Genomic DNA, 27529 nt, shown 5'->3' with positions numbered 1-27529 from the left:
AGGAAGGATGGTATTCGTTTATACCCCGTCCATAGTGGGTTTTTTGTTTTTGTTTTTTTAAAGATTTTATTTATTTATTTGACACAGAGAGAGAGAGCACAAGCAAGCAGAGAGGCAGGCAGAAGGAGAGAGAGAAACAGGCTCCCCACTGAGCAAGGAGCCCTATGCGGAACTCGATCCCAGGACTCTGGGATCATGACCTGAACCAAAGGCAGACACTTAACCGACTGAGCCACCCAGGCGTCCCCCGTCCATGGTGTTTGACAGTGTTTCTCAACACCTTTCCAATGTTGGATAGAATTTTTTTAAATTCCTTTCCAGAAAGCAAAAAATTACATCACATTATAATTTGTATTTCCATAACTGTGATGTTGAGCATTTTTTTATATGTTTATTGGCTCTCTGTATATCTCTGGGAATTGCTTACGCATATCAGTTGCCCGTTTTTCTTTTGTTTGTTTTTTTATTGTAAAAGCTTTATTGAGATATAAATCACATACTATACAATTTACCCATTTAAAGTATACAATTTACTGAATTGTAGTATTTTCAGAGTTATGCAACCACTACCACAGGCAATTGAGAACATTTTTATCACCCCAAGAATTCTTACTGACTTTTAAGTATCTTAATATAATTGATCTTGTAATCCTTATCTGTGAAATTTTCTATCAGCTTTTTTTTAACTTTTTGGTTTTCATTTTTTTTCTTTTGTTTTTAAAAAGATTTAATTTATTTGACACAGAAAGAGAGAGAGCACACACAAGCAGGGGGAGTGGCAGGCAGAGGGAGAGGGAGAAGCAGGCTCCCTGCTGAGCAAGGAGCCTGACTCTCAGGGTTGGATCCCAGGACCCTGTGATCATGACCTGAGCCAAGGGCAGATGTTTAACCTACTGAGCCACCCAGGCACACCCGCTTTGACTTTCTTAGCATGCAGAAATTTTTAATATTTTTGTTGTCAGTTTTAACCATTTTTGCCTATATGGCTTTCTCTTGCTTAAAGCCTTCCCTGCTCCAAGGATCAAAGTATGTTCTTCTCCTATTTCTGCCAACACTTCAGTTTTATTTTGTGTATTTATTTTGTTTAATCCACTTAGAATTTATTGTGGTGTGAGGAAGAGATCCAAATTTATTTATTTTTCCAAACAGATGGACAGTTGGCTCAACTGCCTTTATTGAATAGGCCATTCATCCATATCCTAAATTCTCTTACAGACAAAGGTCTATTTCTTGATATTTTAGTTTAGTTCATTGATATATTTGTCTCTGCTTGCACTAGTACTTTATTGTTTTATTACTAAACCTTTACAGTGTGTTTGATGTCTGGTTAGGTTAAGTCTTCCCTTAGTTTTATTTTTCAAAAATGTCTTCACTGTTTTCACACATTTTCTTATCCAAATTTTAAAATCAACTTGTTAAATTATTTTTTAAAAAATCCAGTTGTATTTTTTAAAAGATCATTTATTTATTTACTTATTTGACAGACAGAGATCACAAGTAGGCAGAGAAGCAGGCAGAGAGGAAGGGAAGCAGGCTTCCTGGTGAGCAGAGAGCCTGATGCGGGGCTTGATCCCAGGACCCTGGGAGCATGACCTGAGCTGAAGGGAGAGGCTTTAACCCACTGAGCCACCCAGGCGCCCCTCCAGTTGTATTTTGATGGAGATTTCCTTGACTTTATGGATTTGGGGAATTTGTGGATTAACTTTAGAAAGATCACTCTGGTGATCACTCTGGTTGTAGTTTTAAGAATGAGTTGGAGAGGGGCTCCTGGGTGGCTCAGTGGGTTAAAGCCTCTGCCTTCGGCTCAGGTCATGATCTTAGGGTCCTGGGATTGAGCCCCGCATTGGGCTCTCTGCTCAGCAGGGAGCCTGCTTCCTCCTCTCTCTCTCTCTGTCTGCCTCTTCGCCTACTTGTGATCTCTGTCTGTCAAATAAATAAATAAAATCTTAAAAAAAAGAAAGATTCTTTATAAAGAAATAAAAAAAATAATGAGTTGGAGGTGAGACAGAAGGTAGGGAGACCATTTCACCAGGCATATTATATTTTTATTTATTTTTTATTTTTTGCTGCACTTATTTTTTTTTAAGATTTTATTTATTATTTATTTGACAGACAGAGATCACAAGTAGGCAGAGAGGCAGGCAGAGAGAGAGGGGGAAGCAGGCTCCCTGCCAAGCAGAGAGCCCGATGTGGGGCTCCATCCCAGGACCCTGAGATCACGACCTGAGCCGAAGGCAGAGGCTTAACCCACTGAGCCACCCAGGTGCCCCAGCATATGTATATTTTTAAAGTTTATTTAAGTAATCTCTACACCGTCCTGGGGCTCAAACTCATGACTCTGAGATGAAGAGTCACATGCTCTTCTACTGAGCCAGCCTTGAACCCCAGGCTTTTTTTCTTCTTCTTCTTTTTTTGCCAAGGATCAGATAGTAAATACTTTCCACTTTGCAGGCCATGTGGTTTCTGTCACTATTATTCTGTCATTATAGTTTGAAAGCAGATATAGATAGTATATAAGTAAATGGACATGCCTGTGTTCTGATGAAACTTTATTATTTTTTTTAAAGATTTTATTTATTTGAGAGATTGGAAGTGAGTGAGAGAGAGAGAGAGAGAGAGAGAGAGAAAGAGGAGCAGGGGGAGGGGAAGAAGGAGAGGGAGAAGCAGACTGCTCGCTAAGCAAGGAGGCCAGCATGGGGCTCAGTCCTAGGACCAGAATCATGACCTGAGTGGAAGGCAGATGCTTTACGGACTGAGCCACCCAGGCATCCCCGGATGAAACTTTATTTACAAAAAAGATAATGGGTCCAGTTTGGCTTGTGAGCCATGGTTTTCCAATCCCTGATTTAGGCTGTTGCAGTAATTCAGGTAAAAGATGATATTAGCACAAGCACAGGAAGTGGCAGCAAAGAAGAAGATGAATCCAAGAACCATTCAGGAAGTGGCAAATGAGAGGGTTTGGTGATTACCAGGATGAGGGGCATGAGAGAGAGGTTGAGATCATGGCTGATGGGATCATAAAGACACAGTAGGAGAAGAGAAGGGCCATTGTTAGAGTTGGAGTACAGCTGATGGGTGGAGAAGACATTGATTTTGGCTGTTTTTTTTTTTTTTTAAGATTTATTTATGTATTTGAGAGAGAGAGTGAGCAAGCATGGTGGGGAGGAGCAGAGAGAGAGGGAGAGAAAGTTCCAAACTGACTCCACACTCAGCGTGGAGCCTGACGCAGTGCTCAGTCTCATGACTGAGATCATGATCTGAGCTGAAACCAAGAGTCAGACACTCAACCAGCTGCACCACCCAGGTGCCCCTGGCCATTTTTTTTTCTTTTAAATAGTTTTCTTTTTTTTTTTTTAACATGTATTTTTAAAGATTTATTTATTTTAGAGAGAGAGCTAGAACACGAGCAGGGGGAGGGGCAGAGGGAGAAGTAGAGAGAGAATCTCAAGTAGACTCCCAGCTGAGCGTGGAGCCCAATGAGGGCCTGATCCCACGGCCGTGAGATCATGATCTGAGCTGAAATAAAGAGTCGGACACACAACCAACTGAGCCACCCAGGCGCCCCTGATTTTGGCCTTATTAAACAATGTGCCTGTGTGAGCTACCAAAGAGAAGACACTCGGTAGGTAGTTGAACATACATGTCTGGAACTTAGAAGAAGAGGCCTAGACTGGCACTGTTAATTTCAGAGTTGTCAACTGCAGTTGGTAATTGAAGCTGTGGGCATGGACGAGAGTGCCCAGAGAGAGTGGCGAGTGAGCAAAAAAAAATGACCAACGCCAAATCCCCGAGGAACCAGTCACATGTAGGGAACACACTCAGGAAAAGGATTCCTCATACAAGTCTGCAAAGAAGAGGGCATTGAGGCTGGCAGAAGAGTAAGAGAGAGTGGTATCGAGAGTAGCCAAGGAAGGAGAGGACCGAAGAAGGCAGAAGTGTTTCCTGGTGTTGGGTGCTGCGGAGAGGTCCATGAGATCGGAACTGAGAAGTACCAGTGGGGCTTAACAAGCAGTTTGTTCATGAGCTTCCTGAGGAGATGCCTGCAGGGGTAGGGACACAAGTGACTGGAGTGGGCAGAGTTGTGAACAGAAGGCAGGGAGGTAGAGACGAGTGCTCAGAACACATGTCTCTGAGAGCAGCAGAGAGAGCGTGGTGGTTAATTGGAAATGGGGGGGGTGTCTGCGGGAAGTTCTTTAAAAGATAGAAGAATCTCGAGATGTGTAAACACCGATGGGAAGGCAAGAGGGAGAGAGCAAGGCGGAAGTAACAGAAATAAATGTCCATGCGGGAGCTTCCATACTTGTAAACTGCTATGCAGAATTAGGCACTGCTTCTTCCTTCAGAGTTAAGAGGCTCTTCGGTCCATTGCTGTGCATGTGGAGGGCACTTAGGAGTAGTTGTGGGGGTGTAGAATATCGAGCAGAGGAGAGGAGGGCGCCCCAGGTCGTCTGGGCTAGCCAGGTATGCAGTGGGCCACACAGGGGCTCTAACCTCAGGGACTGATGGTAGCTGAGAAGTCCTATATTGATAGATATATTAAGCGTGAAATAGGCTCAATCCTGCTGTGAGAAACAGTTCAAAGAGTTCACTGTGTGGAAAGGATTTTTAGGTCTCAAGAGTAGCCGTGCTTTATTGATACTGTTAGCACAAACTTATGGGACGAAATTCTGAATTTGGAGACCATAAATACATTAGAACATACAGTGTCCCTCAGAACATACAGAATTGGGATGGGGGGCGGTTCTCTTGTAGTTGGGGTCAGTTTCAGTGGGAACATCCAGCTCCCCCTTCAGGTTGGTATCCAACAAGGTTCAGTTCCCTGCCAAGCTCTTGCTATGGGGACATCAGTTATAAATAAACAAACACTCTGCCTGGAACGTTATGGTCATCCTGCCCAGGCAGGCTCCCAACTTTCTGATCACCATCAGACACCAGCTATGGCTTCACAGAACATCTTACTGAGAGCGGCACTGAACACTAATTGTGTATTTAACTCCTCTGTGTGTTTTGTTCTTGTTTGTTCGAGAATAGTAGTTAAAGGTGTCTGAACAGAGAGCACTCTGTTCACATGATAGAGAAATTATACACAGAAGACATTGCCATGCATGTGAAATTCAGCATACTAAGGCCATTGAGGCTGACTTCACTTTCTCCTTAAATTTTTGGAAATCTCTATTCCTCTAGGGAAGACAACCCACGAGGCTGGTGATTTTCCCAACAGTTTCTATCATTGTATTCTGCTTTTTTATTTTGGTGTATTTTGCCACTGATGTTGAGTATATAAATGTAACTACTTTCTAAAATATTATTCCTATTTTATCAGCATGCTGTAGCTATTTTTTAAAAAGTGTGACAGAAGACTTTCTGTAGGTTTTATTTCATTCAGGACACATTAGTTATTTCTTTTGAACTACATCTCCATTCTTATGATGATGATGAATAGGTTTTACTAACAGAGATTTATTTTTATTTATTTTTTATTTTTTATTTTTTTAATTTTATTTGACAGAGATCACAAGTAGGCAGAGAGGCAGGCAGAGAGAGAGAGAGGAGGAAGCAGGCTCCCTGCTGAGCAGAGAGCCCGATGTGGGGCTCGATCCCAGGACCCTGGGATCATGACCTGAGCCAAAGGCAGAGGCTTTAACCCCACTGAGCCACCCAGGCGCCCCAGAGATTTATTTTTAAAGTACAGTTTTTTCAGGATGCTTGTTCTGAGAATTCATCAATCCAAAGCAATAGAGACTTACTGAAGACCTACTATGTGCTAGGCCCAGGCTAGGTTCTAGAGAAACAGATATAAATTCATCTCTGTTTCTGTTCCCAGGGAGCTCACAGTTCAGGTAGGATTTCGCTTAGTCAAATAAGCTTGGGAAGTATTGCTTACTTTGCCCCCATTTATCTTAGAGATTCTTTTTGTCTACATTCGTATTATGATTTAGAGATACCCTATAGTAAAGAAAACTTTATTTATTTTACGGTTTCTCAGAATTCATATCACACAGAAGGGGTGTGTGTGTGTGTGTGTGTGTGTTTAAGATTTTGTAATATCTTGGGGAATCTTCAGAATACCATCACGCAGTAGAAGTTGCTACAATCACAGAAACGCTCCATATCTTGCCAGCCAGTCCAGTTACCACAAGCCACATGTACCTGTTGAGCACTGGTGATGTGGCTAATCTGACTAAGGAACTGCATTTTCAATTTTATTTAATTTAAATTTAAACAGCCACATGTGGCTAATGGCTTCCCTATCGAACAGTGCAACCTTGGAAGCTACTTCGAGAAATGCTGATCTAGGATGTGTCTTTCCTTACTCATTCTACAGACATTCTCAGCAAGTCCACCGTGGTCACTGAGTAAAAGCATCCTTGTCCTCAAGGAGCTCCTAGTTTGGTGGGGGCAACAGGCACCCACTGTGGCATAATCGGTATAAGGGGGTTACTTGGAGCACATGGGGGAGAATTTCAGCTTTGGGTGGGGGGTTGAGATTGATCAGAGAAGGTGTCCTGGAGGAGTCCTGGAGAATAAGTCCTAGAGAACCAGTTAAGAGTGTGTAGAATGAAATTCCCTATTTCAGGGTCTAGGTGCTACCTGTTCATTGCAGGGAATGTTTGTTCGTCTCCATTTCTTGTCCAAATAAAAGTATCCTTTATAGAACTTGTAGGAGTAAAAAAACATAACATCATTCTTGTCCGTTCTTCTGCCTACTAGCAGTCACTTGAACCTTGTATATAGTGGACAATTAGTGGCCTGTGAATACGGAACTTGGCACTCTTGAAGGAGTTGAGGTTTTTGAGAGCTGCAGAACTTTAATAAGCGTCAGTATTCAATCCTCTCAACTGTGTGACCCTAGTCTGAACTTTGTCTTTCTTCTTTCCCTCTAGATGGTGTCCTACTCCTCTGTCCTCACAGCTATCAGTAAGGTATGACCGCAACCACTCACGAGCTAGGTGGAGGGCAGGAGGCGGAGAGATGGTAGTCCCAGATGGGACCCCGCCTCCTTGACTGCTCTGTGTGAGCTCAGACTGGACTGGCAGCACATGGTGCCTCTAGCTGGCATTGCCGCGTTCCATTGGAGGGAGAGGGATCCTGGGAAGTGGGGGCTGGCAATTAGGAGCCGCTTTCTGATGTTGAAAGAATGCTGAGTCTGAAACCTGAGGTTGGAGGAGAGAGGAGCAGGCATCCTGAATATGCCATCTGCCTCATGTGTGAGACCAGGGTTGACTGGGATGTTCTGTAGCATTGTTGCTGTTCTTTCCACAGTTTGATGACTTTTCCCGGGACTTGTGTGTCCAGGCTTTGCTGGATATCATGGACATGTTTTGTGACCGACTGAGGTAACAGCCGGGCTCAGAATCTTCCAGCATTATCTTAGTGTCAGGGAGAAGTTCCTAGCCCACAGACTGACACCAGCTTGATGGGGTCCCGCACTTCTTCCCACTTGCCCATCCGCACCTACCCATCCTGCTCCTTTTCTACTACTGCTCCTTTTGCCCTAGGACAAAAGGCCTTTTCTTTCTTTGGAGCCGCTCATTTGAGATCTTGTCCTGGGGAAGCCGACAGGGCTGTCTTCCCTAGAACTTTGCTAGCTTCCCAGCCCTCTTCCCTAGTAGGGGTGTGCCAGGCACTCTGGGGAACATTGGTGTGGGTCATATTTCAGCCTTTGGAGCCAAGACAGATTTTGCGTCCTTTCCCGGTAGCTGTCATGGCAAAGCTGAGGAGTGCATCGGGCTGTGCCGGGCCCTTCTCAGCGCCCTCCACTGGCTGCTGCGCTGCACTGCAGCCTCTGCAGAGCGGCTCCGGGAGGGGCTGGAGGCCGGCAATCCAGCTGCGGGGGAGAAGCAGCTTGCCATGTGCCTGCTGCGCCTGGAGAAGACCCTCAGCAGCACCAAGAACCGGGCCCTGCTCCACATCGCCAAACTAGAGGAGGCCTGTATGTCCCCTTGGTTCCCCTGAGCCCCACCTGCCACTGTTCCCATAGCTGGTTCTTTAATTGAGAGGGGAGAGGCAGGATGCCATCCCACTTCTTTCCAGGAGGATCTGAAATCATCCCACTTCCTTTTTTTTCTCCCCATAAGCATTGCATACATCCCAGGGACTTGGGCAGGGTGGCACCCGAGCCAATCAACCAACAGGTATTTACTGAGCATTATTGTATGCCCAGCACTGTGCCAGGTGCTGGGGGCGGGGGGTGGGGGGCTACCAAAGGAGCATGTGGCAGGGTCCCTGCCCTCAACAAGCATACATGCTAGTGGGGAGCAAGGCCAGTATGTAATATACATGGAAGAAATTAGAGGACGAGAGAAGCACACCATCCATCCTTGTGTTTGTCTCCACACTACTCATCTGAAAGCACATGACTCTTGTGTTTGAGTGTTGCCTAACATGGCCCTTTAAACACGGTACCTGTCTGCTCTCAGGCCTGTTGGATCTTGCACCTCTTGACTCAAGTGCAGATGTAAAATAATGGAACCCTCCAGAGCCTGAGAGGAGACAGATCACCTGGTGGGAGGGGAGACTTTGGTGTTTCTGGATGTGGGGCCCAAGGCCACAGTCTTGTAGTGGGTTGAGACCACCTAAGGATCTCTTATTCTCCAGTAACAAGAATGCTAGAATGGGTTACACCCAGGTCTTCAGGACCTGTTTAGAGAATTTATTATTAGGATTCATATATTTGTTGGTTCTCAAAGTGTGTTTTATTGCCTGTCAGAAAGTCCAGAGAGATGACCCCTCCATGAAAACGGGCTGTGTTGACAGTGTCTTACCTATCTTGAGCCCTTGACAAATGTTTAGTGGCTTGAAAAGCAAATGAATATTGAACTTAATTTTAATGGATCTCAGGTCTTACCTTTTTGTTTCCCCATGCTACATGGAGGCTAACGGGCTAGTTGGTGCCAGTATCCATCATTTAACCCTTGGAGTTGTAACTAGGACTCGTGACATATAATTAAGTGTGAAGTAATGCGGTATAGACCATGAGCTCAAGCATTTGGGAGGAGAGGTCAGTGGGTTGGACCAGCTAGGTGAGTTGTCGAAGGATCTGGGCTTGAACAAAGGCTTGAGGAGAGTGAGTTTGAGAGGTGGTGATGAGCCAGGCGGGGGCACCTGTAGAGGGGCTGGGCAGTGAGAGCAGAAGCCTCGGCAGGATGAGGCAGGGGGGAGCCCAGGAGGCTGGTTAGGGATCTAGCTCAACGGCAGTAGAAAGTGGGGCCCACTTGCAAGGGTGGCCACTCCTGATGCGATTTGGGGCCACCTCCTTTTCCAGCCACTGGAACTCCACTGTGCCTCTCTCTGCCACTGCCTATGTTAGGCCGTACCTAGGCTCTCAGTTCGGCCGCGTGCATCCCCCGCTAGAAGGCAGGCCTCTGGGGATGGTTTCTAGGGTCTTTACTGTTGGTGCTCACCTCCCTTCTAGAAACTGCATGCTGCCCTCAGGCCCCTGGCCTCCATGTCGTCCTCAGGGGAAGCCTCCGTATGTGGTTTTGAGGGCCCAGGGGGCCAAAGTTGAGGAGCTCAGGGCCAGTGTCTTCCTCTCCTCTGTTTCCCATCGTGGGTCTGCCTTTCCTCCACCAGCCTCCTGGACTGCCATTGAGCATTCTCTCTTGAAGCTTGGGGAGATCCTGGCCAGTCTCAGCAACCCCCAGCTCCGGAGCCAGGCTGAGCAGTGTGGCACACTCATTAGGAGGTACCGGGCTTCCAGGCTCATCGGGGTGGAGGGAGAGAGGAAAGGCCCTGGGTGTGGGTGGGGAGTTGTGGCCCCTGGCCTCCACCCCTCTGCTCTCACCTACCCTCTACCTCTTCCTGGCTCCCTACACTGTGCCCTGTGTATCTGTTCCCTTCAGCATCCCCACGATGCTGGCTGTACACTCAGAGCAGCTGCACAAGACGGGCTACCCCACAGTCCACGCGGTGGTCCTGCTCGAGGGCACCATGAACCTGACAGGCGAGACACAGCCCCTGGTGGAACAGCTGATGATGGTGAAGCGCATGCAGGTGGGTGGCCCAGAGCTGCTGCTCTCTCCACATGGTGGGCTGGCCACGTGGGGCTCTGGGGAGGAGTCTTCTGGTACTTCCTAGGAGAAAGGGGGTTTCTCCTGACTCACGGTGGAAAGCAGATCCCTGTCGTGCATGGTGCTGGCATTTCACATGACATCCCTGCTCCTCACCCTGGAGTGGGGCAGCACCTGTCCTGCATGGCCTCTGAGCTCACCTGACCAGCCCCCACCTTGCCCCAACCCTGGGGTCTTCAGAAGATGAAGGGGGATGGGCGCCCTCTTAGGCTTCACTCTCGCATCATCCCACAGCATATTCCCACCCCACTTTTTGTCCTGGAAATCTGGAAGGCTTGCTTCGTGGGGCTCATCGAGTCTCCCGAGGGTACAGAGGAGCTCAAGTGGACAGCTTTCACCTTCCTCAAGGTACCTGGGACATGGGAGCAACAGAGCGCCCAGTCTAGAAATGGTTCTCAGGAAAAGCAGCGACACCCAGGATCTTTGTCCTGCATTTCTCCCCACTGGCATTGTCCGCCACCTGCCAGGTCCCCCAGCGCAAGTTCCCATCGAGTCTTTTCTCTGAAAGTCCCAGTGCTATATTTAGCCGACTTGGCAGGCGCCTGCCATTTCTGAGCACACAGGTGCCGTTTAGCTCTGTCATCAGCCAGACTGGCACAGGGCAGTTACGGGCCAAGAGAAGTGGCCCCGGTCCTTGAATCAGGGTTCCCAGGGCTTATGGCGATTGCTTGTGGAATGAGCAGAAGTGAGGGGTCCCTGTAACCTGTAGGCATTGGGCGCCGGACACTTGGAGGCCTGCCAGCTTTCTGATTTTGATTTGGCCCTCAGAGTGCTTTCCTTTCTGGGGTGGAAGGGTTCCTGTCTCTCTGCTCGGAGCAGGGAGATGGAGGGGACACCTTCAGTTTTGGGGGAAAGAGAAGAAATCGATCTTCCTGTTTCTTCTCTTGCCTCACTCTCTAGATCCCACAGGTGTTGGTGAAGTTAAAGAAATACTGTCACGGGGACAAGGTAAGTTGGAGAAATGAGATGGGGGAGCGTGGGAGTTGGTGAATCCTTCTTTCCACAAGGGCACAGGAGAAACAGGGTCAAGGGAAGTGTCCAATTGGTGTCCTTGCATCCGGGGGCAGGCTGGAGGCGTGAGCGCGCCTGAGCGTCTGTGTGCGTCCATGCGCGCCCCCGCTTTCCACATGGAGGCGGCTAGGCCACATGGGACGTGAGGTGCCCCGGGTGCCCAGGGCCAGCATAGAGCACAGGTCCTCTACACTCCTCCTCGTCCTGTCACTGCAAGCCGGTGGTGGCTGTGACCGGCTTGTCGCGCTTTATATCCAGCGGGGTGTCCCCGTGAGCCTGCATCACAAGCTGTGGGTGGAGCAGAGGGCCTAGAAGCCACATGGCAGCTCCTGGCTCTTCACAGGACTTTACCGAGGACGTCAGCTGTGCTTTCGAGTTCTTGCTGAAGCTCACACCCTTGCTGGACAAAGCTGATCAGCGCTGCAAGTATGACTCACCTGCTCACCTGCTCTCACTGGAAGGTGCTCTGGGCTCTCCCCCTGCTCCTCTGTGCTAGACAGCCCTCAGCAGACTGGCACCTGGTTCATTCCCCTTGGGAGGGGCAGGAGGCAGCAGCCCATCTCCCATCCCTCAGGCACTCAAAGCATTCTTAGTCCCGAAGGAGGGAGGACACCAGGCAGGGGCCTATTGTTCCACCCCTCAGGAATCCCTGCCGTGTGTCCCGACCGCTCATTATCTTTTTCCCTCACAGCTGTGACTGTACAAAATTCCTACTCCAAGAATGTAGCAAGCAGGGGCTTCTGTCTGAAGCCAGTGTGACCAACCTTATGGCCAAGCGGTAAGCGTGAGCTCCCTCGGGCTGGCCGAGGCGCTGCTTGCCCTCCTTCCCTCGAGTCTGGTGTGGACCGCTGGGTGCCTTCCCCCCTGTCCAGGTGCCTGGGGCCATGCCTAGGGTTACCAGGAACAGCAGACACTGGTTTCTGTCCACCAGGGTTCTGCACCCTTGGGTGCTACACTTGAATTCCCACCCTCTTTTGTGAGCAAAGTAAAAATCCTAAATCTTCCTTTAATCTCAAGTGGACTTTCAAAATTGAGGTAATGATCAGTGACAGACTGAAGCAGTTGGAACAGTGGGTGTGCTTTCATAAACATCACCCCAAACCCAGAGGTTCTCTTGTGCACCCAACCTTCCTTCCCTGGCCTCTGCTTCTGGAGCCGGACCAGGGAGCACATCAGGAACTAATCTCTGTGTCTTTTCTCTTCTCTTGGCCAACGGCTCGTGGCCACAGTGCAGCAGACCGGGAGCATGCACCCCAGCTGAAATCAGGAGAAAATGCCAACATCCAGCCCAATCCTGGGCTCATCCTCCGGGCAGAGCCCACTGTCACAAATATCCTCAAGGTGCGTGTGCCCTTCCCTTGCCTCTAGGCTCATCTCTTCCTTTTTTCGTCTTTTGGCTCTACTTTCAGAGAAATAAACCCAGGCCATAGAGCTCTCTGTCTTCTGGCTTTTATATGTAGTTACTTTGGAAGTAGAGAAACAGGCAAGGCAGGGAAGCCGCCATTGAAAACTCATGTTTGTTGAGCATTACTTGGAAGGCAGGCCCTGTGGTAGGGCCTTTGACCTGCTCCCGCAGAAGCAGTGGAGACTCTCACCTTCCCCACCCTCACTGCCGCGATCGCAGTTTAGTTGAGAAGGATGGATCAGAGAGCGAGGATAGATTTGGGGAATGGTTTTCCAGATTGGAGTCAGAAAGATGTATAATGAATTGCAGGTTGTGGTATGCCATTTAATGGAGACATGCAGAGAGGGAAGCTGCGGTTAGGCTGTATCTGGGGAGGTCTTCAGTTCTTTAGGACTTTATTTCCTGTCATGTCCCCAGACGATGGATGCAGACCACTCCAAGTCCCCAGAGGGCCTGTTAGGAGTCCTGGGCCACATGCTGTCTGGAAAGAGTCTGGATCTGCTGCTGGCTGCTGCCGCTGCCACTGGGAAGCTTAAATCCTTTGCCCGGAAATTCATCAAGTAAGGAAGTCTGAGCCCTGGCCAGGGTCAGGGAAGCAGGCCTGAAGGAGGAGGTAGCAGAATAGGGGCAAGGCACTGGGTCTGGGTCTCCCTGGAGATGCCCCGAGCAAGCCAGAGCATCCCACTTGGAGACGCTGGGGGAAGGGCCAGGTCCCTGGATGTCAAGCCCTTTTTTCTTTGCAGCTGAGCATGAAGTGGAGGTGTTTGATGAGATGAGAGGCATTGAATGGTGGATGTGGAGGGATTTGGGTGCGCCCAGTTGTTAATAAGGGGCTCTCAAACACTGTTGACTTTTTTGTTTGACCTAGAATTTGATATATAGAACTTTGTTCCATCCAGTGAGCCATTCTCTGGGCCTTGGAATGTATATATATATATATATTTATTAAGATTTTAAAGTAATATCTACACCCATCATGGGGCTCAAACTCATAGCCCTGAGATCAAGAGTAACATACTCTACTGACCGAGCCAGCCAGGTGCCCTGCCTTGGAAATCTTTTAAAAACAGTGTTCTTTTCTGTGTAGCAGTGGTGTTCTTTTAAAATTTAACCCCGAATTCAGACTCTAGTGACTGCCTTTCTGGACAGGTATAGTCCCCTGACCCCTTGCCCTGCTTGCTGTGACCTTTTTTCCTCCCCCAGTTTGAATGAATTCACAACACACGGCAATGAAGAACTCGGTAAGTCAGCTCTGTGCACCCCCAGACTCAGCACTGTGGGAGGGGTGGTGGGGGGAGAAAACAGGGGAGGGCAGAAGGGCCATTGCTCCTCCTGGGTAGGCTGTTTTCTCCCCCCGAGCAATGACTGACTGAAGCTTTTGGGGAGCCTTGAAAGAGGGGAATGCTGAGAAAAGGATTCTTCCAAAACCACCTCTGTCTCTTGCCCTCCCCCTTTATGATTTGGTTGGCTACTGGGAAGGAGGGTATCAGGAGTCTTTGATTCCAAGGAAGGGATGATGTTCTAATCGAGACTCAAGAAAAGGATTCTGAGCTTCAGAGCTTTGAAGGAGCCACTTGGTCACTGACCTTCCTTGAGGCAAATCCTGATCCCCTCCCGATTCAGACCAGGGTTCTGGGCCCTGTTCGGGGCCGTGGGGTCAGCCTTCTTGTTCTCCGTAGCCAAAGCAGCCTCCGTTCGCGCCTTGCTCTTCGACATCTCCTTCCTCATGTTGTGCCACGTGGCTCAGACCTATGGTTCAGAGGTGAGTGAGAGACCATTCAGGGTTAGGGGTACCAGGATTAGGGGTGGAAAGAAGGGGAAGGAAATGACCAATAACTTGACGCACACACCCCCACCCCCACCCTGGTCTCCCAAGCTACTTAGTCTGGCTGCAGAACGATGGTGCCCCCACCGCTGGCAGGTCCATGGGTGCCCCATGGGTCACATCCACACTTACCACTAGGTGGCAGCATAGCCCCCATCTTTCTCCCTTTGACCAGTTTGTCTTTAGGTCTTCAAGCTGGAAAGTAAAGGCAGTGGCTGCTGACGCTCCCTTCCTTTCCTAGGTGATTTTGTCCGAGTCAAGCACAGGAGCACAGGTGCCCTTCTTTGAGACGTGGATGCAGACTTGCATGCCCGAGGAGGGCAAAATCCTGAACCCTGACCACCCCTGCTTCTGGCCTGACTCCACCAAAGTGGAGTCCTTGGTGGCCTTGCTCAACAACTCCTCGGAGATGAAGCTGGTGTCAGTGGCCGGGTGCCCGCTCCAAGGGTGGCGGTGGGGGCAGGCTAAGACCCTCTCGCTCAGCCCATCCCACACTCCCCCTTGGTGATTTTTCTCCCACCCCCCACCCCCTCGTAGGCAGATGAAGTGGCACGAAGCCTGTCTCAGCATTTCAGCAGCCATCTTGGAGATCCTCAATGCCTGGGAGAATGGGGTACTGGCCTTCGAGTCCATCCAGGTAGCCCCACCTTTCCAGCAGCCTTCTCTCTTCCCTGAACACAGAGCCAGTGTTCGATAGCTTGGTACACTTTATAAGAACAAGAAGACCCTTAAATCTAAGAGCTCATGCTTGGATGTTGATCTTCCTTATAATCATAGGCTTAGCTACTCCCTCCCACCCAGGTAACTTGGGGAAGAGCATATTTGTGGTGAGAAGAGGTGGGGGATGCGGTCCAGGACTCCACCTGCTAAACTTAGCTGCCCCATGGAGGCCGGGGAAAGTGATGGTCAGGGAGGGGGCGATAGTGGCCTCAGTCACCCCTTCCCCTCCCCTAGAAAATCACAGATAACATCAAGGGGAAGGTGTGCAGTCTGGCAGTGTGTGCTGTGGCTTGGCTTGTGGCCCATGTGCGGATGCTGGGGCTGGATGAGCGCGAGAAGTCGCTGCAGATGATCCGCCAGCTGGCAGGGCCGCTGTACAGTGAGAACACGCTGCAGTTCTACAATGAGAGGTCAGTAGCCCCGCGTGCCCTCCCTCTTGGACTGCTGTCGGTCTGCCGTGAGAAGGCAGCACCTCCAGTAACCAGTATCCCCCTCTGCTCTTAATGTCCCCAAACGTGCCGCTTGCTCACTCACTCGCAGTCTCATTTCCATGTTCACGCACTGACTCGGCAAAACTGAGTGTATGTCTTTGTGCCAGGAATGTTTATGACCCAACACCTGCTGTGTCCCAGAAGCACAGACCCGAAATCGCCATGATTCTCTGAATCTCTGGATTCAGAGAGCCCAAGTTCCGGAGAACTAGCTTACCAGGAGAACAGAGTGGTTGTCTTCACTGTGGCTTGGTCTAGGCAATAGGAACCCATCCATAGAACTATTACCCAGGGGCCTAACCCACCCTCGTCATCTTCCCGCCTGCCTCTCTTTTGTGACATTTTGCTGCCTTAGCTTTTCAGAGGCTTGGCAGACCTCCCTGGCGGCTTCATCTGTGTTGAGTTCAATGGTATTGGTTCGTTCCCCTGTCCATTAATTTTCTTTTTAAAATTCTGGTAAAAAAAAATATATATATATATAGCTATTACTATCAGTTCAGTATATAGTTCAGCAGCATGAGGTATTCACTTCATTGTGAAACAGATCTCCAGAACCTTTCCATTTTGTAAATCTGAGACTTTGTACCTATTAAGTAACAACTCACCCGTTTTTTCCCCCTCCCTTAGCTTCTGGTAACCACCATTCTACTTTCTGCTTCTGTGAATTTGACTGCTTTAGGTAGCCCACGCAAGTGGAATCCTATAGTGTTTGTCTTTCTGTGCCTGATGTGTTTCACTTCGCACGATGTTCCCAGGGTTCATCCATGTCGTAGCCTGGGTCAGAATCCCCTTCAGAATAATACTCCATTGTACATATGCGCCACATTATCCATTCCTCGGTGGATGGACACTTGGGTGGTTTCTCCCTCTTGGCTGCTGTGAATAGCGCTGCCGTGCAGTGGGCATGCGCACGACCAGTGAACTAGGCCAGAGGACGCACTGGGTAGCCATCGAGGTGCCTTAGAGGGGAGAACCATATCTTAGCACGATGCCTTAGCCATCGTGCTAAGATATGGTTGGAGAGGGTCCGTTAGGCTGTGACCGTTTTCCTCACCTCCTTCTCCCTTCTTTCCTCAAATCCTTCATCCCACAAGTAACAGAGGGTTGGCTATGACAACCCGTGCTAAGCTCCCTGACTCCTCCCGGGGTGAGGAATAGTGGGGAATCTGTGGGTACTCGTGCAGGTGGAAAAAGCGGCGCTGAAAGTCACAGCAGCTTTCCCAGAGCCACCCAGCGTTCCAGGAACAGTGAGCACTCACACCCGGATCTGAGTGCTAACTCAGTCAAAGACTGTTCGTGAGGAAATTCCTGGATATACGCTTCTATTTGCCCAGCTATCAAAGGCCGGGAAGAGTCTTGTGGGGCAGCCCTTGGGCCCCTGTCCTGGAAGTAACAGTTTACTTTGGGAGGAGGCCAGGTCTGGGCGGGGACCCCCCCCAGCACTCAGCCCAGAGGGAAGTGATTATATTTATTTATGTCCAGGGATTGGCAGGGCTCAGGTCTGGGGGATGGGGGAAAGTTGGAGACAGTGAGAGAGAAAATATGAACATATATATATATGTATATATATATAACCTAGGGGAGGAGAGCAGACTGCTTCCTCGGCTTAGGCTTTGTGCCCAGCAGGTGAGAGGCCTGCCAGAAGCAGGACTGGTAGGGTCAGATCTGCTAGGGTCTTGTGACTTCCTTTTGTTTCCTCCCTCTGCGAAGAACGGGGTTAATTCCCCAGGAATATTTCCGTAACTCGAGTCCTGGGAAAGGTCTGACCTGGGTGTTTGCTGCACTTTTTTTTTTTTTTTAAAGATTTTATTTATTTATTTGACAGAAATCACAAGTAGGCAGAGAAGCAGGCAGAGAGAGAGGAGAAAGCAGATTCCCTGCTGAGCAGAGAGCCCAATGCGGGGCTCGATCCCAGGACCCTGAGATCATGACCTGAGCTGAAAGGCAAAGGCTTTAACCCACTGAGCCACCCACGCGCCCCTGTTTGCTGCACTCTTGAACCTGGTGTGGCCTGAACCCGAACGTCAGGTCCTCTCCCCATCCCCTAGGGTGGTGATCATGAGCTCGATCCTGGAGCACATGTGTGCTGACGTGCTGCAGCAGACGGCCACCCAGATCAAGTTCCCGTCCACGGGTGTGGACACAATGCCCTACTGGAACCTGCTGCCCCCCAAGCGACCCATCAAGGAGGTGCTGACAGACATATTCGCCAAGGTGCTGGAGAAGGGGTGGGTGGACAGCCGCTCCATCCACATCTTTGACACCCTGCTGCACATGGGAGGCGTCTACTGGTTCTGCAACAACCTGATTAAGGTACCTGGGGGCCAGACCCCCACCCGGACCCAGGCTGGGGGAGTGGGTCTCCTCAGACTCAGGGAGACAGCTGAAAAAATACCCCTACCCTGGTCTGTGGGGCTCGGTCTCGGGGCTCCTGGACTCCGAGGGGAGCCGCCTGCCCCACGAGCGCTGGCCAGAGGTTGTTCAGAGTGAGGGATGGAGCCCCGGGAAGCCCGCGGCAGGAGCCCTCAGCTCCTGAATCGCCCCGCCCTGCCGTCCAGGAGCTGCTGAAGGAGACGCGGAAGGAGCACACGCTGCGAGCAGTGGAGCTGCTCTACTCTATCTTCTGTCTGGACATGCAGCAGGTGACCCTGGTCCTGCTGGGCCACATCCTGCCGGGGCTGCTCACCGATTCTTCCAAGTGGCACAGCCTCATGGACCCCCCCGGCACCGCGCTGGCCAAGTAGGGTTCTCTCGGAGCCTCGGGTCCCCAGGGCACACAGCTGGCTGCCCCTCACCTTGGGCCTCCCGGGGAGGCTGGGCTGTGGGGACGCCCTGTCATCCAGGGCCTCTCTGGGGCCCTCTGACTTTACCTTTTTTCCCTGGAACCCTTTGCCAGGCTAGCCGTCTGGTGTGCCCTCAGTTCCTATTCCTCCCATAAGGGACAGGCGTCCTCCCGCCAAAAGAAGAGACACCGTGAAGACATCGAGGTAGGGGACCCCTCCGTTCACTTGTTCATGTGCTCAGCAGACATTTCCTGAGGCTTTTGGGGTCAGAGACTCCTTCCCAGGCAGTGGCCCCGCCCCTGGTTGGCTGTGTTGGGGCTCCCCTGGCTGAGCATCTCCAGGGGTGACTGTGTGAGGGGGTCTCTCACTGGGGTTGTGGGTGAGTGGGGGAAGCTGGGCTTACTGGAGATGCCAGCTGAGACCTGTGGGAAGCTGACTCTTCCCCACTCCCGTCTGAGCTCCAGCTCTCCTCCCTGATAATGGGCGATTTGGGCGCCCAGGGGTGGGTAATAGTGACTCTCTTGCTCTCCAGGATTATATCAGTCTCTTCCCCTTGGATGACATGCAGCCCTCAAAGCTGATGCGACTGCTGAGCTCCAATGAGGAAGATGCCAACATCCTCTCGAGTCCCAGTGAGCATGTGGACTGGGCTGGGTGGGCTCCTCCTTTCCCGGGAACTCACTCCTGCCTGGGAGAGCTGCTTGGTACAGAATCTGGCCACCGGCATCTTTGCTGGTTGGAGAGAGTGCGCTGGGAGTTTGTCCCATTTCCTCCCCACCACTGCTGCTCTGTTTTCTGCCTGCGGAGAGACTAGAGAGGTTGCTGGGGACCTCCCCCCAAAGACTGAAGCTCTTCTGTCCAGACCACAGCCCAGCCCCGGACACACCATTGTCCCTTCCCTCCCCTTTACTCACCACAAGTGAGTTCACTACCTCGGGCACAGTCTGTGCCTTTGACTCACCAGCTCTGGCCTTCCTTTCCCTGAAACAGGCCCTGAGGCTGGGGGCTGGAACTGCTCCCCACTCTTCCTGCTTAAAGAGCACCTCTGGCTCCCCTTGCTGTCATTACCTCTCCCTGCCAAGGGCTTCTTCTGTGGCATTTAATTTTTCCTTTTCCAGAAATTTCTCTTGAGTCTAGAAGTTTCTCTAAGGCCTTTTAGGCATTAAGGTGCCAGCTGTGCTGTTGAATAGAGGAGAGATGCTATGTCTGGCACCCACAGACCTTATGACCTTTCGCTGATTACTCAGCAAATCCGAGTCTCGGTTTGTTTGTCTCTGAAGTCGGGGTGTGAGGGTTGTGCAGCCTGATCTGTGTGTAGCCCGTTGATTGGCGCCTGGCAGTGCTCACCAAGTGTTCTCTCTCATCTCTCACTGAGATCTCTGTGACTCTAGATCTGGGAGGGCGTCTAGATCGGGTGAGGGCGTCCCCTGGGAAGGGTTTTGAAGGTAGGGGACCTTTGCCTCAGGCTCCCTCCGCTTGACCCCACAGCCGACCGCTCCATGAGCAGCTCCCTGTCAGCCTCCCAGCTGCACACGGTTAACATGAGAGACCCGCTGAACCGAGTCCTGGGTGAGTCCCCCACTGCCCTCCAGCCCAGGGGGCGGAGAGGCCTTGCCAGCCGGAGGAGGACCTCCTGGTGCCCCTTCACCTGTTAGTGTCCCTGTCTCTTTCCTCCATCTCTCCAGCCAGTGGCTTTCCTGTCGCCCCCAGGCTCCAGTTGGGTCCCTCTCCCCACCCCTACTTGCTTTCCTTTCACACTTCCTCTTTTTGACCCCCCCCCCCCAATTTGAGGGACACTCTAAGGGCTTCTTTCTTTTCGCTTTTCGGTGCCACCACTTCCCAGCCTAACGTCTTCTCAGACCCTTCTCACAGAGTGCTCCCTCTCGCCCCGTTCTGCTTCTGCGCAGCCAACCTCTTCCTGCTCATCTCGTCCATCCTGGGCTCACGGACCGCCGGCCCGCACACTCAGTTTGTGCAGTGGTTCATGGAGGAGTGTGTGGATTGCCTGGAGCAGGGCAGCCGAGGCAGCATCCTGCAGTTCATGCCCTTCACCACTGTGAGTGCTTCGCCCCCAGGCTCAGGTGGGGGTGGCAGGTCCTAGCGGGGTCTGGCTGCGGGGGCAGCCCTCCGAGTAGGAGGGCCTCCTTCCTCCCGGGACCTGGCGGCCCCCAGCAGGCAGCCCCTGCAAGCGGCCATTTGTCTGTCTGCGGCAGGTATCGGAACTGGTGAAGGTGTCAGCCATGTCCAGCCCCAAGGTGGTTCTGGCCATCACGGACCTCAGCCTGTCCCTGGGCCGCCAGGTGGCTGCCAAGGCCATTGCTGCACTCTGACAGGCTTGGGGGTGGCTGCAGGGGCCGCGTGGGGGACCACAGCCCCAGGCGCCTCACGAGGGAACAGTGAGGAAAGATGAGACAGCATTGCTCATATCCACGTGATGTAAGAGCCCTATGTCATTTCCAGATCATTCCCCTATCCTGACATCTGACCTCTAAGACGTCTCCCAGTTTCTTTCATAATTTCCTCTTCCTGCTGCCAGCACCTAAGGACTGTGTGCAGCCTGGCTGTTAGCCCGGGGCCCTCAGCACCCCACACCCCTCCCCCTTCCGACAGTAGATGTACCTCTGGGAACTTTGCAGGTGCAGTGTGTGTATATTTATATTTTTGTAACACATGAGGGAAGTTTCTCTCAGCTCATTTGTAAATAAAGATCTTTGTGGGTCCCTGTGTGAGTCCCAAGTGGTGTCAGAGCCCGAGTCCCATGGAGGCAGGGAATGTCTTCTCTTTGGAAGCTCGTATGCTTGGCTGAGGAAGAGGCTCAGTCCTGTGGCTGAGGAGGGCGGAGCTCAGGTTCCTGTGTCTGTCCACTCAGCAGGGAAAGCGCTTCCCCTCAGACCTGCACCAGGCAAAAAGGGCTCAACACGCGCGCGCCACCTACCCCCACACCCCCAAATCAGACTTGACTCCGAGAAGGGAGAGGTTTTGGCGAAAGGCCCTGCTGGTGCTGGGGTAGGGTGTCCTGTCCTTCTGACGCTCTCCCACTAGACCCAACCCCACCCAGAGCCTGACTGGCCCAGTCTGACCTGTCTCTCTCCAGAAGAGGACTGGGAGATGAGGGGCAGGATTGGTTTAACCCTTGCTTGTCTTCACACATCTCCAAGCCCCAGCTTCTTCAGAACCTGGGGTGGGGGGGTGCTCTGAGCCACGCAGCTGGGGATTCTAGTCCTCTCAGCCAGACCTTCCTCTCTAAGGAGCCAGATGGAGGGGGGAAGTGGGAGGGCCTGAGGAGCCCAGGGGAAGCCTTGAGATGCTGGACTGGGGACCGGCGGGCCATCTGGACTTTCCCGGGTCTGGTGGAGGCACCCTGGAGCTACAGGTGCATCTTTGGCTGAGGACATGGAGAGGAGTACTTCCGGCCTGTGGTGTGAAGCAGCCCTTCGAACTCTGCTTCTCTCTCACCCGCCCCTGTCTGCCGGCCCTGGGAGCTCAGGCTCCGCCCCTGAGGCCCAGACCAGCGGGAGAGCGGTGGCCAGCCTGAGGTTGCTGTTGCTCCCCGCCTCATCAGAGGCAGAGCTTGAGGGAGACAAGTGCAGGGCTGGGAATTTGAGTGCTGACCTAAGTTGGCATTTTGAACTCAGCTCCTGATCTGTAAAGGGCACTTCTCATTCTATCTCCATGGGCAAGTGTGAGTGCAGATGGGCTGGAGTTTATGGGAGATGGCAGATATTAAATCCCCCTTGCTTCGGTGTCTCTCTGCGTGTGGACTCCTAAGACACCCCCACCCCCACCCCTAACCCCACATTGTTCTCCTCTCCCAGTATGGTGGCCCATCCACCTCCGTCTTCCCACTAGGCTGTGTCTCGGTGAGGGCAGGGACCTCGCCTGCCTTGTCCACTTTGGTGTCCCTAGCACTTAGCCCAGTGTGCAGAGTAGGTACAAGAGAAACCCGTGCTAAGGGCGTGAGTGTTGATGAGCTAGAGGACTGCCTCCTTCCTCCCTGCACCACCTCTTTCCGTCCCTCTGGCCTCATTCACCATTCGACTCCCCGCTCCCCCACCCCTGGCTGGGCACCAGCTGGACTCAAGAAGGAGGAAAGGCATTTACTGGAGACAAACAAGATATTTTATTATCAGAGTTTGGCTACAGTGAGAAAGTGGGGGCAGAGGTGGAGGGTAAGGAGCTGAGCATTCCTCTTACATACCCCGTCGCATAACCTTCCACATCTTCCCCTCCAACACTCCCAGTCCCACCACCCCCTCCAGCAAGGCCAATACAGGAGCTTCTGCCCAGCCCTTGAAGGATCAGAATCCTGACCCTGGTGAGGGTGGGGTAGGTGTCAGGAGCCTGTCATTGTCGCTCTAGGGCATCTAGAAAGCTGAGGAACGGCAGCGATGCCCAGGTTCCCCATACAGGAAGTCAAAATGTTACCGAAAACATCTTAAAAACTAGATTCCCCAGCAAAGTCGTGGGACCCCAGGGTCAAACCTTCCCGCTCTGGCCGCCTCCTGCGGGACCTAATGCCCGTGGGGAAGGGGACAGACAGGAGGAGAAGCAAGATCTGGCCCACCAGGCATGTGCAAGCTGAGCTGGTGAGGCCAGAGTGAGGGGGAACCCAGGAGGGGAACACTGCTGTTTAAATATTAAACAGGGTTTTCTTGTCTCCCACATGGGAGACTTCCTGATGCTCCCAGGGGTCTTAAGGTGGGTACCCTTGGGGTAAGGAGTTCACTGGGGTTCTTCCCAGTGCCCACCATGGAGCCAGGCCAGGGAGCAGTCACAGGAGTCAATACGTGGTATTTACCTAGCTACCTCCCAGTCCAGGGGACAGGAAGACAGGGGCTTTTGTCCCTGCTACAAGCAGGAGAACGGAACTCAGAGACAGCAGGAAGGACCCAAGAGTCCGGGGCTCCTTCCTGCTTTTTCTTGTCTTTAAATATTAGATTTAAATAAGCATAAATATTAAATAAAGATAAATACACGGGTTGGGGAGGGTTTTGCTCAGGGTTTGGCAAAGGAGCGCAGAGCACGGTAGGCCAGCTCCAGGAAGCTCTGCAGGTCGGAGGCCACCAGGACCCCTCCGGCCCGGCGCTGGAAGGCCGAGGTGAAGGCTGGCATGGCGCCCTGGGTGGGTGGCACTGCTGGGGCCACCCCCAGCTCTTCCATCTGTGGAGAGGGGGGAGAGGAGATCAGGTGAGTGGGCATGATTAACTAAGGAAATGCGAAGGGCTGCGGGGGTGTGCAGGATCAGACCACATGGTTGATGGGTGAATGGTGGAGGCTGGCCTCGAACCCAGGTCTACATCAGGGTCTGGCTCCCACCCTCATCTAGGGAGAGTGGGAAGGGCTGGCAGCAAGAGGGGCCTGGAGTGGGAGGTCTCTCACCCTGAGAAGCCTCCCACGGCCCTAAAGAACTGGGATCCTCAGACTTGCAGCCTGATCTCTGGGGACCAGCTCAGTCCAGGCCCCCAACACTTGTGGCTCCCAGTGAGGCTCACCTCCCGCCAGAGGTTGATGGCGAAGTCGCCGATGTCCAGCTGCAGCGTTTCCAGGGCAGGGGTGAGCTCAGGGGGTAGCCCTGTCAGAGCCTGCAGGAGGCCCTGGTAGAGGACCAGGCCGCTGTGGAGTTGACGCAGGCAGCCGGTCTGGGGGACAGAGTGGTGGAGTTAGGGGGTGCTGCCCGGGGGCTCCTTTCAAGGCCTGGAGGTCCAGAGAGACTTCCAGACCGTTCTTCCCTCCCTTCCACTCCCTCTCCCCTCCAGAAACTCACCAGCTGCAGGGCCTGGCTGGAGCAGCCACTCAGGGGAGGGTGGGGGATGCCCAAAGCGTGTCCGAGAAGCACCAGCTCCTCGGGGTGGCACAGCTTGTGGGTGGTGCACTGGGGAGAGGAAGGATGCTGTGTGAGGGGGACCTGATGGGGCCCGGCTGCTCCTGTTTCCAAAGTCCTTCTTGTTTCTCCAAGGTCTTCCCCTCCCTCCCAGTCCTGCCAGGCCGCTCAGCCCCATTCTGCCCTCCATGGTGATCCATCCCGGCACTGTCCCTGAGACACTTCCCAGCCAGCCTTCCTCGGCTCCACGCTCCTGGTTCTCTTCCCCTTCCCCTGGGGTCTTTACTTTGCCATGCCCCTCCCTGACGATGTCTTCTCCCCATTCCCTTCCCCTCCCTTCAGCCCTCCCCCCTTCCTCCCTCCCTGCAGCTATGCCCTCTTCTTTCCTCCACTGGCCCTCTCCCAGCATCCACATCCCCTCGTCCCCTCAGCGCCTCTCACTCACCAGCCTCTCCTGCAGCATGGTGCTGTCAGCCTGCACCTTCCTCATTTGCTCTAAGCTCTTCAGCAGGAAGCTCTGGGGCAGGGAGCTGGTAGGGCCCAGGGGGGCTGCTGCTCGAACCAGCCAGAGTGCCTCATACCACAGTAGCAGCTGCAGGGCTGAGAGCAGACAAGAGGGGCTCAGGAGACAGGTGGTCCGCTTCCACCCGGGGCCCCCCAGCCCCTCTGCCACTCCAGCTCCCCCCCCCCATTCCAGTGGCCTGGACACTCACCGGTCAGCTTCATGGGGCTCTGGGTAGCAGGCTCAGCCAAAGGTCTGGGTGGGTCTGCGGGTGCTGGGCTCTGGCAGGGACCGGCTGCACAGGGCCTTTATACAGGAGCCCATGAGGCCTGGGAGGAAATTACCTGGTGCCACGACTGAGGCTTAGTAATAACTTCCCAGGATTTATGCAAATTTGGTGTCCAGGACAATGCAGGGGGGCTGGGACAAGAAGCTGTTTGCGAAAGTTTTGTGAAATTGTGGAATCCCTGCTCTTTCTTTGACGTCTGGTCCCCCTCAAATGCTCTTCCTCCCCCTCAGCCCCACCCAGGCCCGAAATTGCCCCAGGGTATTTGATCAGAACTGCTGAGGGAGGCTGCGCCTGCTGATACAGCGGTGGTGGAGACTGAAGGCTGGTCAGCCTGACCCGGTAGGAGGCCCGCCTCCAAGCGGCCCCTCCCTCCTTCCCTCCTGGCCAGAGGAGGGGGAGCAGCCCCCTTGCACTCTCCCTTGGGACTCCCAAACTACCTGCTCCCTAGACCCCGAATTCGGAGAGGGAAGAAGCTAGTTGCCCCCATTTCTACCCCCCAAGCTCCCAGAAGGCTGCCTTCCCAAGTCCCCTCCTGAGGGGCCAGGGGCCTGAGGTAGGGACACTGGGGTCTTGCCTCCTGTCTCCACCCCATACATTGATGGGCATCGTCCCAGGTTCCTGTCTTGAACTGGTTAGCTGGGAACTCCCCAATCCCCCCCGTGACTCATTCCTTTAAGCCCCCGGAATCCTGGCAGAAACCAGAGGAAACCGGATGTCTGTCCCAAATGAAGCAAGACCCTTGAGGCTCTGGGTCTCTTGGTTCACCTGACCTTGCCCTTCCTCCTCCTCCCGGGTTCCCCTCCCTCCAATGGTGTCCCAGCACTTAGGAGCTGGGGGAGGGTCTGTGACACGTGGCTTCCCTGGCCAAGATGACCGCTTGCCAGAGTGTGTGCGGCCCTGAGGTGGAGAAGGGCTGGGGTGAGAAAGAAGAAACTGCAAACAGCCTCAAATCCTAGAACCATGCGAGTCTTGGAGTCTGGTCTACACCCGGTGAACCCAGCCAGAGAGGGCTGTGCCTTGCCCAAGGTCAAGGAGAGCAGAATCAATTTTAGGAGTTACAGCCTGGAAATTCGCCTCAGGCTTGAGGGTTTCCTACAGGCCACTGGGCCTGCCTAGCAATCCGATGACCACACCCAAGGCTGTCACTTTCCGTCCCAATTTACCTCAGCGGGAGCCAAGGAACCGACACCTTTTGATAAGGAGTGGGTGTGTCTGCCTGGGTGAGGCCATCTCTGGGGCAGGGGTGCCCCCTGGTGGCCACAGAGGGCAGGGACTTCACCTGCTGATCTGTTTTCGTCTTGCCTCAGGTCCCCTGTCCCACCGGGTGGGCTGGGCAGGGGGGGGGCCAACCACTCCACCTCACGAATGCTGGCCACCGTGCCTGGACTGAGGCCAGCTCTGTGTCCAGCTCTCCGGGAGCACAGGGGATTCACTTTCACAAACATGTCCCTTCACCCTCCCTCAAAGAACCTCCAGAGGACTCCGCTGGCCCCAGACATTGTGCTGAGCACTCTCCACACATTATCGAGTGTATGACTTCCAACGAGTCTATGAGGAAGGTACTGGGACCACTTCCCGTTTTACAGAAGATGAATCAAGTGTTGGATGCTCAACCGATGTATCCACCCAGGTGCCTTTTCACCATTAAATCCCTTAATCAGTGTTTGGCCTGGCAGACCTAGACCCAGACTCTTATCAATTCACCTACAGTCCAAGTGCGTAGGACGTTTGGTTGAGAAAATACGTTAATTCTGACAAAGGTGGCCAGGATGGTGAGAGGACTCGGGATCAGAATTTGAAGAAAACAGGCTGTTCTGACTGGGGGAGCGAAGGAAGGGCTTGTTGCCTGGTCTCAAGGGCTGGAAGTGGGACAGAGAGCGCAAGCCACAGCCAGCGAGTTTTCCTATCAACGGAAAGAAAGAGCTTTCTAGTGGTCAGAAGTGTGAGAAGATGGAGTGGGCTGCTTCCAGGGGGAGTGAGCTGCCCGTCCCGGGAAGCATTCTGGCCTCCATTCTATAGGGAAAGAATCCAAAAGTCAGCTGGCAATTATTGGACACCTCTTATATGTCAGGCACCTTCCATCACACTTGCGTCATTCATCCTCCAAACTGAGCGGAAGGATGTGGATCACTCCTATTAGAGACAAAGGGCAGGTCAGTGAGGCGAAGGGTCTTGCCTCAGATCACAGAAGGAGTCGGTGGCCAGGCCAGGGGGGACGGAGAGTCAGGTTTCCCCAGCCTGCACCATCCCCATTACATTACCTTCCTGTTCGGAGAGCTGTTCCTCCCAGAGGAGGGTTCGATCCACACTTCAGCCCTATGCACGGGACGATAAAGACCAGGTAGAGAGCCAGGGCTTGTCACTAGCCATGTCGCACAGGCTGAGCCAGACCAGAACGATCTTCTGGCAGAGGGCCTGGCTCTGGAGACCCCTGGCAGTCATTCCGCCTTCCAGCTTCCTGAAGGCTTTCCCAGGTGTTTCTCAATGGCCAGAACTGGCCCAAGACTTCCCCTCACGCTTCCTGTTTTCATCTGGTACAGGACCCGGAGCATCTCTCAAAGGGTTCTGGGGTGACTCATTTGTTGCAGACTCAGCCTGGGAGCCAGGATATG

At 52.7% G+C, this 27529-nt stretch overlaps 2 protein-coding genes across 5 annotated transcripts in view; one reads left to right on the top strand and one right to left on the bottom strand.

Annotated features, from left to right (window-relative positions):
- MED24 (mediator complex subunit 24) overlaps nt 1–21039 on the top strand; it is a 33811-nt gene extending 12772 nt beyond the window's left edge. For 3 of the 4 annotated variants that reach the window (XM_080825928.1, XM_080825927.1, XM_080825929.1), the window contains exons 4-26: nt 6885–6923; nt 7264–7337; nt 7701–7933; nt 9574–9685; nt 9843–9993; nt 10305–10418; nt 10971–11018; nt 11425–11507; nt 11773–11859; nt 12311–12422; nt 12904–13046; nt 13690–13727; nt 14166–14248; nt 14553–14731; nt 14849–14948; nt 15266–15441; nt 17571–17835; nt 18081–18262; nt 18419–18509; nt 18838–18937; nt 19794–19874; nt 20213–20361; nt 20519–21039. In XM_080825928.1, the coding sequence (XP_080682054.1) occupies nt 6885–6923; nt 7264–7337; nt 7701–7933; nt 9574–9685; nt 9843–9993; nt 10305–10418; nt 10971–11018; nt 11425–11507; nt 11773–11859; nt 12311–12422; nt 12904–13046; nt 13690–13727; nt 14166–14248; nt 14553–14731; nt 14849–14948; nt 15266–15441; nt 17571–17835; nt 18081–18262; nt 18419–18509; nt 18838–18937; nt 19794–19874; nt 20213–20361; nt 20519–20635 (2757 nt within the window). In that variant the 3' untranslated portion in view covers nt 20636–21039. Of the gene's footprint in view, nt 1–6884; nt 6924–7263; nt 7338–7700; nt 7934–8078; nt 8136–9573; nt 9686–9842; nt 9994–10304; nt 10419–10970; nt 11019–11424; nt 11508–11772; nt 11860–12310; nt 12423–12903; nt 13047–13689; nt 13728–14165; nt 14249–14552; nt 14732–14848; nt 14949–15265; nt 15442–17570; nt 17836–18080; nt 18263–18418; nt 18510–18837; nt 18938–19793; nt 19875–20212; nt 20362–20518 lie in introns of all 4 variants that reach the window. The other variant, XM_080825930.1, reaches the window with a different exon arrangement.
- A 2261-nt stretch (nt 21040–23300) lies between these two features.
- CSF3 (colony stimulating factor 3) lies at nt 23301–25523 on the bottom strand (the record flags this gene model as incomplete). The annotated part of the gene is made up of 6 exons (XM_080826646.1): nt 23301–23465; nt 23798–23944; nt 24070–24177; nt 24572–24726; nt 24840–24909; nt 25512–25523. The coding sequence occupies 6 exons, from the start codon at nt 25521–25523 to the stop codon at nt 23301–23303; spliced, it is 657 nt and encodes a 218-aa protein (XP_080682772.1).
- Between the last annotated feature and the right edge of the window lie 2006 nt (nt 25524–27529).

The sequence above is a fragment of the Martes martes genome (assembly GCF_963455335.1).
Source record: "Martes martes genome assembly, chromosome: 16".
Lineage (NCBI taxonomy): Eukaryota > Metazoa > Chordata > Mammalia > Carnivora > Mustelidae > Martes > Martes martes.
The sequence above is the reverse complement of the archived record's forward strand: the minus strand, read 5'-3'. Positions and strand labels throughout refer to the sequence as shown.